The 16,710-nt window shown below is 41.6% G+C and overlaps 1 protein-coding gene across 14 annotated transcripts in view; it reads right to left on the bottom strand.

The window, feature by feature from the left end:
- Positions 1-951: 951 nt before the first annotated feature.
- Sema6d (semaphorin 6D) overlaps positions 952-16,710 on the bottom strand; it is a 58,410-nt gene continuing 42,651 nt past the window's right edge. For 4 of the 14 annotated variants that reach the window (XM_051183512.1, XM_051183511.1, XM_051183510.1 and 1 more), the window contains exons 2-19: positions 14,961-15,121; positions 14,468-14,579; positions 13,871-13,931; positions 13,692-13,754; positions 13,486-13,587; positions 13,137-13,227; positions 12,561-12,680; positions 11,821-11,909; positions 10,889-11,106; positions 10,649-10,780; positions 10,178-10,333; positions 9,921-10,094; positions 9,062-9,202; positions 8,884-8,961; positions 8,428-8,528; positions 8,014-8,070; positions 6,409-6,576; positions 952-4,721 (exon numbers count right to left, since the gene is read on the bottom strand). In XM_051183512.1, coding sequence (XP_051039469.1) covers positions 3,433-4,721; positions 6,409-6,576; positions 8,014-8,070; positions 8,428-8,528; positions 8,884-8,961; positions 9,062-9,202; positions 9,921-10,094; positions 10,178-10,333; positions 10,649-10,780; positions 10,889-11,106; positions 11,821-11,909; positions 12,561-12,680; positions 13,137-13,227; positions 13,486-13,587; positions 13,692-13,754; positions 13,871-13,931; positions 14,468-14,579; positions 14,961-15,069 — 3,261 coding nt within the window. In that variant the 5' untranslated portion in view covers positions 15,070-15,121 and the 3' untranslated portion in view covers positions 952-3,432. The remainder of the gene's footprint in view (positions 4,722-6,408; positions 6,577-8,013; positions 8,071-8,427; positions 8,529-8,883; positions 8,962-9,061; positions 9,203-9,920; positions 10,095-10,177; positions 10,334-10,648; positions 10,781-10,888; positions 11,107-11,820; positions 11,910-12,560; positions 12,681-13,136; positions 13,228-13,485; positions 13,588-13,691; positions 13,755-13,870; positions 13,932-14,467; positions 14,580-14,960; positions 15,122-16,710) is intronic. The other 10 variants (XM_051183516.1, XM_051183515.1, XM_051183514.1 and 7 more) reach the window with 10 other exon arrangements.

Consider the following 16,710-nt stretch of genomic DNA (forward strand, 5'->3'; position numbering starts at 1 on the left):
AGATACCATGAAAAGGGTGAAACCCTACATGGCATCTGTCCCTGTCTACTGCTCTGACTAAGATGCTACAGAGGTTTCCTGACAAAGTTTTTGGCTGGGAGAAGCTGCTGGACCCAAACAGGCAGAGGGTAGGTACAACTATCACTGCATCCGTAAGGGCCGGTGCCAGCTACTCCCAGCTAGTTACATGCTAAGGGAAGTGCCACAGAATCCTACTTTTACCTCCCACTTTAATATTTGGGGAATTTATCTATTGCACAATGTGTGCAGCCCTTCCATGAACCCAACAACAAGAAGAGTTTGCCAGTTACAATTCTGAACTAAAAGTATGCTTACATTTTCATGTGATAATATAAACCATGAATTCTTTGTGTTATATGTCTGTCTGTGTTTTTGTCTGTGTCTGCATATTTGTGTGTAGGTACATGCATGCCATGGTGCATGTATGGAGATCATATGCCAACCATGGGTACAGGTGATTCATCTTCCGCCATGTTTGAGACAGGGTCTCTCATTCACCCCAGCTTTACATTAGACTGTTTTTTTTTGGGGGGGGTCTCCTGTCTCTGTTTCCTATCTGTTAGGAACATTGGTCTTATGAATTGCTACTGTGCCAAGCTCAAAGGGTTCAAACTCTTCAGTCTGCACACCTGGCGATCTCTCCAGCCCACAGAGTGGATTCTAAAGTCCTTTCTGAACTAGATCAAGGCACAAGATCAGTATTTGGTTGCGGATTTGGGACCATTAGTCATGTGCTTTTCTGGACTACTTGTCTAGATTCAGGCTCCAGCCTTTAACGGCAGTCTTCCAAGGAGAAAGTGGGAGCATAATGTAACCAGGTAACAAATATTTCTGATAAGAATGTGTTACTAGATTTTGAAATAAATATAGCATGAGTAACATTAAAAAAATGATTCAGTATAAACCTCTTAAATGTCAAAAGCCAGGATGTAATGACTTGGATATTTTATTTTGACTTTACATGCGGTGTTAAAAACCCAAAGTACATATTATTTACACATCCACAATACAAGTTTACAAGATATCTATACATGTTAAAGTACTCTATAAAACAGTATAGAGCCACTTCACTTTAGGGTTATTTTTTTATGCCGTACCATTAAAAAAGATACAATCTGTGTTTACCTTTGCACAAATGGATAAAGCACTTAAAATTAAATTAACAGAATAGAGACTAGAATCCATGTTAGAAATTTCAACATAAATACTGATAGAACTCACAGTACACTCTAAGGCAGCACAATGTTACAAAATGTTATCGGGGGTCACACTGAGTTACCACACTGGGATTAATATTGGTAAGGTAAATGCAAACACGTTGTTGGTGGCAGACTGTGTAGTGCTTATTGTTGGTTGGTTTAATTGATTAAATTGTAATATTTTAGTTGCAAACCTGAAGTAGTTTGAGAACAGGTGTTTCAGCTTTTGAGTTTCCAAGAAATCACAGGGAATTGTTTTTTCCAAAAGAATGTTCTTGAATGAAAAGACCAACTCCAGCAGTATTCTACATCCTGTACAAAAATGATCTGGTGTTCTGCACCCATTCCTTCCCCCAAGTAATGCATACCATTGGCACTGTCCCGAGATACTGGTTGAACTTTCCCAGACTGGGTCAGGAGCCTTCCTCAGCTGTGGTAATTTCTAGATTAGGTTGGGTAAATGACTGGGTGATGGGCAGTTGGTTAACCAAAGTCGTCAGTAGACCGCACATCATCAGCCATCAGTGGGCTCTGCCAAGCTACACAGAAATGACTTTAGACATGGTTTCCACAGGTGCCATGTTCCCTGGGAACCCTCATCTGATTTCACATTATCAGAAGAGCAGGGGTGGAATGTTTATCATGGCAAGGGTGGGTACTGCTTCTGGTTCTTGTGTGTGTGTGTGTGTGTGTGTGTGTGTGTATGTATGTATGTATGTATGTGTTCGACAACAAATTGCTCAAGGTTGCTTTATGACTTTGTAAGAAGTCTTCAGGTGCTGGCTGAAAAACATTTATGACTGGCACATGGGAAATGGTGCACTATAGTGAAACACTCAACATATTGCAGAACTTCTACCACTCTCATGAATAAGGCACAAAATGCACAGATCCAGGTAAACTCACATGTGGTATTTACAGTTTACTGTCATTGCCTGCATGACTCAGGAGAGAATCCTCAGAGCAAAACACAGAGGACAGGGTGCCACCACTGATGGGGTTTCAGACCCTCTCTGGGAAGCCAATTGTAATTCCTTTTCTGTATCTTTCTCTTGTCCTCTGTTTTGGTTTTCTCTTTTTGTCTTGGGGGAGGGAAGAGTTAACAGAAGAAAATGTTTGCTACATGGAAAGTAAAATAAAATAACACAATCAAAAGAAACCTTTATGAGTGTGTCCAGAGTTAAGTAGTGTGCCTCCGGCTTCGATTCACAGTGGACAGGTAAATGTTACTACTGAATACTGGTAGATATATCAAGAATACCTCTTCATATCTCTAACTTCTTAAGCTGGCAATGCTGGAATAGAAGTTTTGATGAATAGCAGCACAAGATTATTTAGAACTCTTAAATATTCTGACATTGGGTACCACATAGGTTAAGTTAATCATTTGACACTCAAAGGAGCCTTGACTTTCCTTCTTGGAGCTGAACACAATGGATTGGTATGGGAGGAAGTTAGTTGTCTTCAGTCATGCTTAGTGTAAACAACTCCATAGTACAAAAAGATGCAATGGGCACCTAAATAAACCCTAATGGATACAGAACTGTCTCAGTTATACACACACACACACACACACACACACACACACACACACACACACACACCTCTAACAGTTTTGTTGGTGGCATCAAAAAACAAAAAATAACAACAACAACAACAGAAAAAAACAAAAAACAAAACAGTGCCACATGTTGAAAAAAAATGCTACAGTTTGGATCAAAGATTGAATTTTTAGCAAACTGCTTGGTAATCTACAAGCTCATTTTGTTTTGAGACATTCCCATCTTTTCATTTTGACATTTGTGCAAGAGGCAAGGTGAATGCATACATATTAAAATGTTCACATTTAATGGGAAGACCACACATAATGGCAGTCTAAATTGAACCCATTTTCAAGTATTTGTTCAGTCTTCTGAGTACTGTGTCAGCTCTATAGACTGGTGAAGAGAGCCCTTCCAGGCTACACATCCCCTTCAGCTTCAAACAAGAGAAATGGAATGACCAGTACCTCCCTCTGTTTCAGGCCAGTACACAGAAGCCTTGCTGCAGTAGCTACATGTGGCAAGTTCTGATGTTACCAAAGTTACAGAGTTTCTTTGGCTACTTGTTTCTCTTAAAATACAAGCAGGTATCTTGTCTTGAGGTACTGCTCACAGCGACCTCTCAACAACAGGGACAGGATAAAGCCACACAGGAATAGCACACTTGAGGCCTAGTAAGTGTATTTGTTCAGTGGTCTGACAGGTGTGGTTTGAGGAACAAAGGAAGGCTTTGGTGGCACATCAGGTTTTAAGGATGGTGTCCTCTTTAGTCCCGTCCTGGGTAGGGTGCCATTACTGGTGTAGCTGCTCTGTCTAGACAGGGAAGGCTGCAGGTGGACACTCACAGGTGTTCCCTGAATATAGTCCACCTTCGCCCCTGTGGGAGTGGGCATGTATCCTCCACGGTTCATACTCTGCTGTCTGGATAACAAAACACCATTTGGTGAGTTTAAGTTTTTAGGCACAGCTGATATAGAGTGCCTCTGGGAGGAATTTTTATGATAGCCCCTTTGTCTTTCTAGAGATGTCATTGGGACCCCAGGAGTGGTGGGAACATCTACTCTCTTGGTTGGACTATTTCTGGGGAGTGTTGAAGGAGGGGAGTAGAGAGATGCCTCCCTGTTAGGGACCTTAGGTGGGACCTCAGACATAGATCCTACTGGGTCCAGCATGAGGGTTTGATGGGCCATATGGATTTCTCCCATGATGGCTTTGGGGTTACTGTTTGGGTCATTTAGATGCTTTAGGAGATCATTAAGGGTGTTTCTGGAATCCACAGAACGTCGGTGCTCCCTCTTACTGGATGACTTTGTAAGAGGGTGGTCGATGTTTTGAAGTTTCTTTTCGGCTTTGTGAGCATTAGAGTTTGAAAATGATGTATTGTAGTCATGGGTGGCGTTTGGAAGAACAATGGCGCTGGGGATATGCCCGTGACTTAATGGGGAGTGGGGAGGAGGACTAGAAGGAAAGAACTGGGGATGTTCTTTCCTGGAAGCACCGTGGCCGTGGGCCTTGTCAGAGTGGCTCTTCATGGCCTGCAGGGTCTTCTGATGGAGTACAGGTGTGGACTCTGGTGTGGGGAGAGCAGCCAGCTCTGGAGGCTGGCCTCGGTGGTCCATGACCATGGATTTTGTATCCACGTTGGGTGGCAGCTCCTTCCGACTGGTCAGCAGGTTGCTATAGAGTTTAGGAGAATCGATGTTCTGTTGGTATTCCTTGACGGGACTGTCAAAGAGACCGTTGAGCTTGGCGAAGCTTCCGCTGGAGTCTGTGCACGACTGGGCTGATTCCGCATCCTTATGCATCTTTCTGTTCTTCCGAACAAACATGTCTCGGTAGCAGTACACAGCCACGCCTGCAATGAATGCGCCCAAGACGAAAGCGGCAAACACACAGGTGATGAGGACATTCATGTGGACCATCTGGTTTGAGTCTCCTGATTGGACTTCCCACCGCACACCTGCAACAGACATGTGAAGACTTTGAAGGAGGTGCCTTCAAAAACACGGTAAATATAAGAGCTTACCCTGAACCAAAACTACCTTCGGAGGCTCCATATACCTCGCTTAAAGGATCAAGTAGATCACAAAACTTCCCATGTATCCACCCACGCCCCTGAAATCATAACACAATCTCCAGTAACAGACATGCTTGCTGCAAAAGTAAACATGATTCTAAGCTTCCACTGGCAGATATTTCTCTTTCCTTTTCCACAATCTCTTTCAAGCAATTGTTAGGAATTTAAAAGTTTCTATCTAAAAAGCGGAGTTAGAGTATTTCAGAAAACATTCACCGTAAGACTCTCACTTAATTCCTAAACCAGGGTTAAAGAGGTGCAGCTGGGGTTAAGGGAATGTCTGAATTAGCAAAACCACACATCACACTAAAATAGCTATGCTAATGCAGTCGTGTTAACTAGAACAAAAGCGTAACCGGTCTAAACTAAAAGCAGGTACTTGGTCGGTGTTAAGGACAGATATACACTTGTGCCTTTGCCTTCATGTTCTGGTTTGAAATTTCATCCTGGGATGAAACATTCATGAAGTATCTACTATGTAAGGAAAATGAACCATGTAAGAAAATAATCCATATGTTAACTTAAGAATATCATTAAATTATCTAGAGGTATTTGAGGAATACTTGAATTAGACCTAGGAAGTGAAGAGTGAGTTAGTTTGTAATTATCAGAAATTTTAATGCAACCACAGACATCTAAGAATTGATAAGGCCATGTTAGATTAAGAGGTATCCAAGTGTGTTATACGTTACACATGCAACCATCCCAGAATTAGAGTCAGGACAACTGTGAGGGTTCTCTGGCATTAAGATAGTAGTAAGGCCTTTAAATATTAGTTGGTTTAAATTAGTTGTTAAAGTTATGGAATTTAATGGAATTGTGAAAGACCAGGAGGGAAAAAAAAAGAACAAAGAAATGGTATTACTGAAGTAATCAAAAAACAGAAATGATGATTATAAAACTGTTTGCAATGAAAATATAAAAAACAAAATCAACAGAAGTAAAACATAAAAGACAAGGCAATGCTGTAAGAACTGATTGGAAACCTGATACCACAAGTTTATATACAAAGGGATAGACTTTTTTTTTCTAGAGTAGTAAATCTAATAAGCAAATTCATCAGGCAGCTTTTAAACTTCATCTTTTATGTGCTGAAACTAGTAATTATGGACAAGTACTTTGTCATGCTTTTCTGCTTGTGGCATTTGAGTGAATTGTCACCTCACAATCCTTTCCACATTACATTGCAATTGAACAAAAGGGGCAGCGAAAGCCTCCTAGATAGAATTTTGGTAACAGGATATTTGCCATCTGTGAGGTTTTTTTTTTATTATTATTATTTTTGTTTTTGTTTTTTGATATCATGAGGGTGACCCTCAAAATTCTCTGATATTCAGCAGGCTCTCAGTGTCTCCAGGCAGAAACCAACACAGATTAGATTGTCTGAGTGGCTGTTTCAAGGGCTGTGTCTTGGGCAGGAATGTACTCAGACTTAACCACAGGACAGCAAAGTCACTGTAGCCAGCAGTGCTAGAGGAAGGCACCTGCAGTCCTGAGTTTCACCTCTGAGAGCCATGCTAGGAGTCAGGTTTCCATGCAGTTAGAGATGAGGTGCCTGGCCAGGCCTTACCCTTTGGGATACCTGATATAGTATCAGTAAAATCAGAAGTGTATGGGTCATCTTGAACTACAAATTTCCGGGAGCTCGTCAGTTTAGGTCTCCAGGTATCAACCACTTTAGATGTAATTTCTGGGCTACTTGCCACAGTGGCAACAGAAGATGAAGATACCTCCATGTCTGTGGTGGCAAACAGATGTCCATTAACATGGCTATCGTCAGAAGTGTTTTCTGATTGCTTTGTTGCATTTTAAAGTCAAGTAAATGATCTGAGAAATCCTATCCTACAATTTTATAAAAGCACACCTGGAGTGGGGGGTTGGGGGGAACTAGACCAAATCCTGTTTTTGTAAGAGAGGCATAAAAACTGAAAGTTGACAGCAAAGACATATTATGCATATCTCAAAAGTAAAGATACTTGAACATTCCTAATTGAAGCCTCCTCATGGGAAGGTAACATGAGTCCCAACTCAGGCTAACTCTGCATCTCTCCAGCTCTTGGGGATCATTTAATTGATTTGTAATATGAATTGTACAGAAGTCATTTGTGAATGGTTGGATTCTATACCATTCCCTTCACTGGAGAAGCTACAATGGAATTACATTTAGAAAATACCTGGTCAAGTCCAAGCATACTGTTGATTTTGGACCTGATAAACCAGTTCTGCCTAAGAGGCCTTTATGGTCCTCCACAGCCTTGAGTGCCTCTGTAGATGTCTCATGGCACTGAGCCTCCATCCACAGTGCAGCACAAACCTTGTAGTGTTCTCCGGAAGGCCTGGGGAGTTTCTTCCAAAGAGCTAGCAGTAACTCATGCACAAGCAATGGCATCTACACACTGAATAAGGATGCTGGGATACATGAGATCGGTCATCCTTTTCTACCCCCACCCCCACCCCCCGGAGGGATGAATCTGATGTAAGCCCTAGAAGTAGCATATACCAAAGAGCAGCTGAACCTTTCTGTATCTATTACCAGCTTTAACCTAGACTTCCATGAATACATAAGCATATGTATAGACTGATCCAACAGTTACAGGTAGAGACTTCTAAACAAACACAGACAGATGTGCGTGGAGACCCCACCGTACATCGTCGCACAAAATCCAGCTTCATTCAACTGAAGCTTCTTTCACGCCACTGAGAACACAACATTCCCGGGATTGCCACAAAAACATTCAAAAAAGATCTTTAAAACTTAGAAATACACATTTTTCAAAAATGTGTATTCTTCATTCCTTGATTTTATGAAAGGTAGGAAGAGAAGGGGGAAATTATGCAATCCGTCATCCATGGAGTATAGATGGCCAGAGGGAGCATTCACAATGCAAAGGGTCGAGAGAGAAGGAAGCTGGGCGGCCGGCGTGCAGCTGAAATGCAGTGTACGTCAACCCATTTGACTTTTCTTAGGGATGTGCCTTGGTCAATGATGAATCATTAACATGCTACACATGGGAGGGCTGAGTAAGAAGACAACTCTCAGGACCTTCAGGGGTTATGAGTCAAAGCGGAAAAATGAAGGGCTGCCAAACTGCGCAAAAGGAGGGGGAGAGGGGCTGAAAATGCTGAACTGAAGGAAAGAAAAGATTGTTAATTCAAAAAAATTAAAAAAACTAACCAGATGTTGGACCGCCAAATATTTTGTAATCTGGTGTAGTTGAAGTAGGCAAACTTTCTAAAGGGATTAAAGGAACAAGTAATCAGTGAAAAGTAACTGAAAGAAAGCAAAAAGTTTATGAATTCCAAGTAATAGAAAAAAGTCAAAAGGAAAGACTACAAATTAAAAGTCTACTGGTTAGACTGCCTTTCTCTAGACTGTGTTTTTACAAAAGTTCAAATGGTGAAGGAAAAGAAAGATTCAGAACCTTTTCTAATGGACCCCCATGAACAAACAGCTCAGCTTTTGGGAAGTTTAAGTTAAATGCTAGGTGGTATGTGTCCCGAGTCATTACAAAGGCTGGTTGTAAAATAATGTTTGCGTGCAAACATAGTCAAAAGAAGCAGCTGGCGGGAAGGGATGGGTCTATCTTACCATGGCAGTCCCCTAGGTGGGCCGTGTTGCCGTACTCTGTATCTTGCTCATATCCTCCAGCGCTGTGGTTATGGAAAGCAAAGAAGTCTTCAGTTAACAGCCTTCATAGGGACACAAGGGACAACCAGGACAGAGCCAAGAACACAGACTGGTTAGTGACAGTAAGCAGAGAGAATACACTGACGATTCAACAAACTTGCTATAGGAACTACGTGTTAGTTTATGGAGGATTGTCTGAGAACGAAACCTTCTCTCTCCAAAATCCACTGCCCTCAGGGGTTCCTGTGTCTAAATCTTGTTTCCCTTTCAAATTTTAGATTTTTCTTTTTTTAAAACTTTTCCCCATACCAGAAAAAGAAATGAAGGAAATGAAAAGCTGTGTACTGGAAATTTACTTTTTTTTTTTCAGGTGTTCATACCCTGGGAGAAGACGGTCAGGTGGTCCAGTGTACTTACAGCATCCCTAGGGTCACTCTCTCACAAACTCCCTGGCTTAACCAACCACAGTACGGGTCACGTGATGCAATGCAAGACCTGAAGAGAACCAAAACAAACTGTGATGTGGATTTTCTTAACAGCATGGGAGGGATATGCCACTGCAAGAGCTGGAGGGAATAAAGAAAGGCGGGCTTACTTTTTACAGGATCCGTAGCGCTCACAACGACTGAGGGGGATGCGGACAACACAGCTGGAGAAGGCCACATATAAAGCGTGGTGATCTTTGTCCAACTGTAAGGAGACGACCTTTCTGTCCTCCTCACTCTCAGCGCTGCACCTATTTTGTGGGCACATTTTGAAGACATGCATTGATGTCAAACCCGCACCAACTACACATGAGGTGTGATCTGGCAGCCAAGCAAGCCCAGTGCCTAATTAAGAAATAATAATTATGGGATACAGTTCTATGCTTTTGCTTAGCTGGTTGCATTTCAAACTGGACAAAGGTAAAAATTGCTTTCCTGGTGGAATGGAAGAGTGTGTTGGATTCTAGACAAAGAGATGGATGCTATGCTAATGTGTTTAAATCCTCCCACACTGGAGGCCTCGGGTGGCTGTCTCATGCGCTCTATTTCCCCCACTTCCTTCTTGTGTTTGAATTGCCCCAACAATCTCAGTTCCCTGGTTAGAACAAAATGCTAAACTCTAAGTATACTCTGTGTGCACGCTTACAACCAACTGTGCCATACACAGCATCCCGAAATAGATCTGCAAGGTAAGATGGTGCTAAGATGTTCTCATTTTTCACAGGTGAGAAAGAAGGGCTGACTTATTTTTAAACTCATCAGCTGTTCACCCTCCTTGCCCTTGTAAGCTTACAAAAACAAACAAGGATGAAAAGGTATTTCAGCGGGAAGATAAATAACAAAGGAAACCCAAACAGAACCTGTAAAAAGCACCACTAATTTAGAGGTCTGACAGGAAATGGCCAGATGAGATGCACACCAGGCATTTTTTGAGCAGAGCTGAAGAGATTTCTCCTCAAACAGACTTACTTGGCTTGGTTGTAGGCTTCAATCTCTTCCAGCAATACACTGTCATTCAAAGAGAAAGGACTGGTCTTTGCCAATACTTTAAGCACGACACCGGCTTCAGAGCCAACAAAGATGACTGTGTAGTTCTGGAAGGGCCCTGCCGAATGGTCCACTTCGATGGCCGTCAACCTGTACCTAGCAGAGGAAAGAGGCAAGTCAGACCAGGAGGCCAGTGACTGGAGAACTGTGCAGTAGATGGAGACTACCTATAGACTCACCTGACCCGTGTCTTTGTGAACCAGGGCTCGTCAGCAATGGGTGGAACAGCAGAATCCATTAGGGGATGGGACTTGATGAAAGACAGGGTCTCATCTGGGAAGTCGATGGAGGTTTTGTAAGCTTCTGCGAGGCCATGTTTGGCACAACAGCCAGGCCTGAAATGAAAACAGTGACCTTCAATCATTCTCTCACATAACTAACTGTATTGAAGGAGTACGCATGCATTCTATAGAAAATAGGTCAAGAGAAAAGAATGACAGCAAAGCCAGAGGAGTAATATCACCTTCCAGAATTCCATGGGCCCTACAGATCTACATGCAGAGTATAACACTATACCACTTATTGGCTTTGTTGGGGCTGCCTCAGAGGGACACTGTGTGGGGCAGTAGGATGGATAGATAGATGACAGATGGTTCCAGTGTTCACGGTGGTTTTGTTCAATACAAAAACCTCTCGACTCTTCTCTTTACCTTGGTTTTGGTACTTTGTCTTCTGGAACTGCTGTCCAAACAGAGTCTGGGGTTTTCTGTTCTTTGAACCGTCCTTTGAACACTTTCTCAATGTCGTCCATGCTAAAGGCACAGACTGCAGAACCAGGAATGCTGAAAAATGAGTAAATTGTGAGGAAGAGGCTGACAATGGGGGCCATGCCAGGTTCTAACAAGGAGTACAAAGGACCTCTGGGAGGACCAGGGTCCTCTTGTTCCCACCTGTTGAGCTGCGTGGTGAAGACCCCAATCACAGTGGGGACCCCGTTGATCTGGATTATGTCTGTGATGGACTGCAGAACGTCGAAGTAGAAAAAGGAATCCCCAGGGACAGAGCAGTTAAGTCGAGCCTTCAGGAAGGAAGTCCAATGTTTCTCCAGGACCCGCTGAGAGCCACCCATGTCGTTTTTACAAATGCGAGCCACGCGGGAATACACAGCCTGCCGGGAGACAAAAGCCAAGCGATGGATGAGGTTATGAGCACAGCAAAATGCTGCTTCTTAAGGCAGGGATAAAACCAAACCCAAACAAACAAAATAGATGTCTGGCTCACAACAAGTTTCCCCCTCACTGGGCTTCCACAAAGTAAGAATGTACTGAAGATGTTTTTCCCACACTGCCAAACATGCTCCCCGAGACATGAGCTATCCATCTTCCTTACTGAATGAAAATCATGTCTGTACTTCTGTCTCTAACTTTTTCCATTACTTCTCATATTATTAATAAAATGTGCGGTCCTTGAATGTGGTCACAGAAGAGGCTACTACTGTACTTAAGGAGTACATGGGCTTCTATAGAAACACTCTAAATTGAACAGGAAGGGTTCCCATTCTCCATTCTGCTTTTGACATTGGCAATGATGACACCATCAATAGCTTTCTAAAGAATGAAAAGGAAGCCTCCACTTTCTATGGTGATAGAAAGAAAAATATGAAAGCGTTTGAAAGCCTGAGGAGGCAGCTGTTCCCATTCTGGGCATTGTGAGGTGTTTCCCAGACGTCAACTGAACAGTCAGCAACCCAGTTCCCTTACTTGGCTTTCTCTGCACTGAAGCAAGTACTCTGAAACAAGACAGGAGAGCACCCATCATTCTACCAAGGGGTGCGATTCCACGCAGTTTAAGTCCACAGTGTATATCAAGCATGTATACTTGCCTTGCCTAAGTTATTATGCTCCACAGCAATTTCTCTGAAGAAGAAATAGACATAGTTTCCATATTCTATGGCATGAAGAAAGTGTGGTTCTGAAAGAAAATTGAAAACAAACCATTCTTAAAGGGTGATTCAATTAGTGTTAAGACCCCAGTTGCATGACTACCCTTGGAGCAACGATTTCAGGCAGTCCCAATATGGGTGTGTTCAAGCTTCAGGGAGCCTGTGTCTTTCAAGTCAGCTAATGGACTGTAAAAGGCCCACAGGGAAGTGATCTACAGCAAAGGTCTTTGTTTCAACAGATTTATTCATTAACCTATTAACTGGGAAGAAAATCTCATATTGAGATAAAAAAATTTTTTTTTCAGAATCTAAAGAACAAAATGACTTTATAAATGTGAGTTTATCTGTCCTCACTACTAATGTTCTAGCATAGGTGATGAGCCTGGGAAGGTATTATTGTGTGCATTTGGAGTTAGACAAACTGCCACATTACACAAGGTCCTTAGTTCTTGGGTTTTGCTTTGACCACTTGCATAACTGCTTGGATGAACTTATTCCCTGACATGTCTGCTTGGCTGACCATTTCCTGTCAGTGCCCCATTCATAAGCAAAACACCACATGCTTACTCTAGATGAACAATTCAAAGTCACACCCTGAACTTCCTGGTGGCCTCAGCTATTCCCACTTAAAGCCTTGTAACCATCCCCCCAAACCCAATGGCATTGCCCCTCATAGGTACCTTTGATCCATTTGGAATCATATTTTATTGTGCGAAGGGCAGATCCATCACCCATGCTTCTATAAATGACAGCATCACTGGCCAGGAAATCAGCCACTGTGGCAGAATACAGTTTCCCATCTGAAACCAAAGTTATCATTTAGTAAAATAACCATAATTACCTATGGTATGTTAGCTAGGCTACCTTCTGCAGGGTTTCACCTGTCACCAATATCTATGCAATAAACTATATCTGTGCTCACCCTCAACCTTTAACTGGCTGTCCTATGGTATTACCTGATTTTACAGATGAGGGACCTAAGAACCAAAAATTAAACAATGTTCGGGGTCAGTGGCTTAGTTAATGACAAGCCAGGTGTGAGAATACTTACCCCAGTCAATGAGATACTCCTGTTTATTTTTTTGTTTGTTTGTTTTCATATATTCTTCCTAAAAATTTGTTTTTTAGGCTTTTGAAGCCTTTGAAATGCTTATGTCAAACTATCTATCCAAAGCATGAGCCTTTTTCTTTCTTTAAATGCTTTTGTATCTTCAGTGTCATTAATCATTGATATTCAATATACCACAGCTTCTTACCGGCAAAGAGGGCAACATTGGTTTGTCTGGCATCAAATGGGCATCGTGCCAGGCCGCTAATTTCTTCCCCATCATACTCTAAGGTATTCAACTGCAAGAGAGAGAGAGAGAGATAAAAAAAAAAAAGGAAAATAGCAGGTGTCACATCTGTTCAATGTACTTGTTTGAAGGCAATATTGCTTTATTTATATTGAAATTCTATTTGAGGGATTCTGTTCTGTTTTCTCTTATAACATGAGAGATAAAAACAAATCGTTGGGTTACAGCAGAGAAGATTCAACTCTAATAGCAAACCAGTGAAAGAAAATACAGTTGAAGGGAAAATATTCATCATATAAAACATACTTACCCTGTAGTATCTACACATTGGGTTGAAAGCATTGGTACCACAGACGAAAACCATCTCATCATTTCTTGGAACAAATACTTTGATGAAGTTGTGGCACTCATCCTAAAGGAAAAACAATTACAGACTCTCAGACATCTCCTATGCTGATGTTATGGTGACAAGCCTACAAAGAGGGGACACAGCAGGCACCCATCCGCTGCACTCACTTTATGCTTGCCTTTCATAGCACAATTTTCTCGATCCTGTTGTCTGGACCTCCATGTCAGCTTCTAGATTAATCAAGTAAAATCAAAGTTCAGTTTTAAAAGGATGCACATTTGGAGCGGGCATTACTGAAGCTCAGAGGGAGTGTGAACACATTTGTCCTCTGTGGCTAGCGGCTCACCTTGCTTGGTATGACCTCTGTTTTGGGGATTTCATTTAAGTTCACTGTATAGACTTGATCTCTGTTGGAAACAAGGCAGTAAGTCATATCACGTGAATGCATAAATGCTAAGCTGTTTCTTATGTCATCTTTACAGCTCTGCCATTACTGTTCTTGGAGGATGATCAGGCTCTTCTGACTTGAACGGAGTTAACAAAGAGTACTTTTTCATTAGGGAGATACTGTCCGTGAATCACCACAGTCAAGGAGCAAAGGATGACCTTCCCTCCAGGCTTAGAGTAAAATGACTGAGTATTAGCATGGGTATATTTCTGATATTTGCTTGAATAATTCTAAGTTAGAAAAGAATAAAGAATGATCCCCCCCCCCTGCTGCTTTAGGACAAAAGAATGAAGTGTGATTTCTGGATGTGTCACAGAGGGCTGTAGCTCTGTATTCTGTACCTGGTACCCAGCATGCTCTTCATGGAGAGTATTTTTGGCTACTTGCAATTCTTGATCACAATCACATATTAGTTTTTCATGAACTAGACACATTCATGCAAGCACCACAAGAGAAAAGAATTTTAATCTAATAAACCAACGGAAGGAAAATTACCTGCCAGCAATATAAAGTGTGTCTCGAATTTTCAACATCAGCTGAAAGTCCAGCCTATGCTGGGATTCGTTGCCTGAAGGGCGTCCTCTAAAAACCGGATATTGCCTTGAATCTGCAAGTAAAAATGGGCTAAACTATCAGTCAGGATTACAGAGCTGAAGAATCAATAGATAGCATTGATTAGCTGTATATAGTACTTGTAGGAAGGGTTTTAACTAAATTCCTCTCTTAAGGTCTTGAATATAAATTAGTAAAAGATGGAGAATGTCAGCAAATGGTCTTTTTCTTTTTTACTGAAAATATGTAATTTCTATGTATGCAACAGAACTGGCTCTGTTTCTGCACAGCCAAGGAAAGGAATGCAAATGATTTAATGTGAAAACATTGTAAAGACATATGAAAATTGGTCTCTGGTGCTGAAAATGAATATACATAGAACAAAACATATATAAAGCTTCCTTTGTAAATAACAACATGGCTTTGGGTGACTTACAGTGATAATCAACAGTGTTAAGGGGCTCGTCGTCTTCAGGGAAGCTGACTGCCCGTAACCTGGAGACCAGGAGGAACAGCACGCAGAAACAAAGCAGAAAAAACCTCATGGTTGGCCAAGAAGAAATCTGAGGGCCCTCCTCAGAAATCCCGCCTAGCTACCTGGAAGACAAAAGCATGGAAAGACCTTTAAGCTATGGTAAAATTGGTCTCTCATTTGTAGATGATTGTAATTTTTGCCCACCTCTTTCCATAGCTTCCTATTTACCAAGACACCTGGCAGTAACAGACAGGTACCTCCAAGAACAGACAGAAGGCAGCTTCAAGCTGGGCCCGGCTAAAGCACCTAGTAAGCATATTGATACTTTAGGTTCATTTGCCAGAATATGGGAGGCAATTCTGTGTCATCGCAGCAAAATCACCAGAACCACAAACAGAAGTGTTGGCTGCTGACTTGGCAAGGAAGTAGGCAAAGTAGGGATCAGAATTTTAATTAAACTCCAATTTGCATCCTTCCCCTAGTCCTGAAACACATAGATACAACACGTCTCTTCCTCCCTCAAAAGGCCCAAAGTGCCTTGAAAAGCTAGAGCTGACGACTTTGCCCTCAGCCACTGACTTTTTGCGTTAAGGGCTGCTAAATATCTAGCATCGAATAAGCCGCTGTCCTACACCTTCAAACAGGTGTTTTGAAAACCAGCATGAAAAAAGTGATTAGTGACCTTGCACTAGGGTGAAAGGGATTGAAAAGAAATAGGACGATTTCATAAAAACTGATCGATAAAGCAGAAGGTGACAGAGTATGACATCTGGTACTCAGTTGCTAGGGACACTGACAGTCTAACATAAAACCATTCAGACAAGAACCAATGTCCGAAGTACAGGGTCCTCTTCGCTTTATTGGAATTTGAGCTGTAGGAGGCCTTAAGGACCATCAGTTCTAACACCCTCCTTTGTTAGATGGGAAAGCTAAAGGTTGGTAAAAAAAAAACTGAATTCACTCTGACTTTCATGGTGCCTCGAGGGCAAGGCTGGAATCCAGGACAGTCAGCTGAGTCCCTGACCAGACTCTGTGCTCCAAACTGGACTGAGAAAATAAATGGGTATTTTTCCTTCAAACAGATGGCATTACAAAGAGACTTTTGAGAGCAGTGGGCTATATTCATCATTTTTATTGAAGTTATGTTTCACAGATATTAAATCACACATTAAATATGTACAGTTACTGTAGATCAATATCCCAATAAAACCGTGAAAACAGAACAGAGTTAAAAGATCTGTAAATGTTAGCAACTCATTGATAAAATAAATTGGGTTTTCTGGGCCAGTGGGAGAGGCACTTCTGTGAGATTCCAACGGTGTGGCTTTTCAGCAGGGCTGTCTTTTAACAACCAAAGCTGTCACTTTCAGTGACCCAAAAAAAAAAAAGCCTCCCTCTGTATCCCTAAGAACAGTGGGGCAAATTATTAGTAGCCATCTCAAATTCTGAAGAATACAATCACTCAATAAATTAAAAAATGTGAATATGCACAGCACACTGTTTAATTTGAACTAAAGTGTAAGCCATACATGAGTAAAAATATTCATATATGAGTAAAACTGTAGTTTAAAAACAGGCCTAGTTTTATATGGAAAGAATTATGTTTTAATAAAATCTTTGTTAATAGATAATGAATCCAGCAGTAAGTTAATAAATAAAATTGTTTTCCAAAAACTATGGGTGAATGAAAATAATGACAGTCCCACTCTGG

The sequence above is a fragment of the Phodopus roborovskii genome, unplaced genomic scaffold, assembly GCF_943737965.1.
Source record: "Phodopus roborovskii unplaced genomic scaffold, PHOROB, whole genome shotgun sequence".
Taxonomy (NCBI): Eukaryota; Metazoa; Chordata; class Mammalia; order Rodentia; family Cricetidae; genus Phodopus; species Phodopus roborovskii.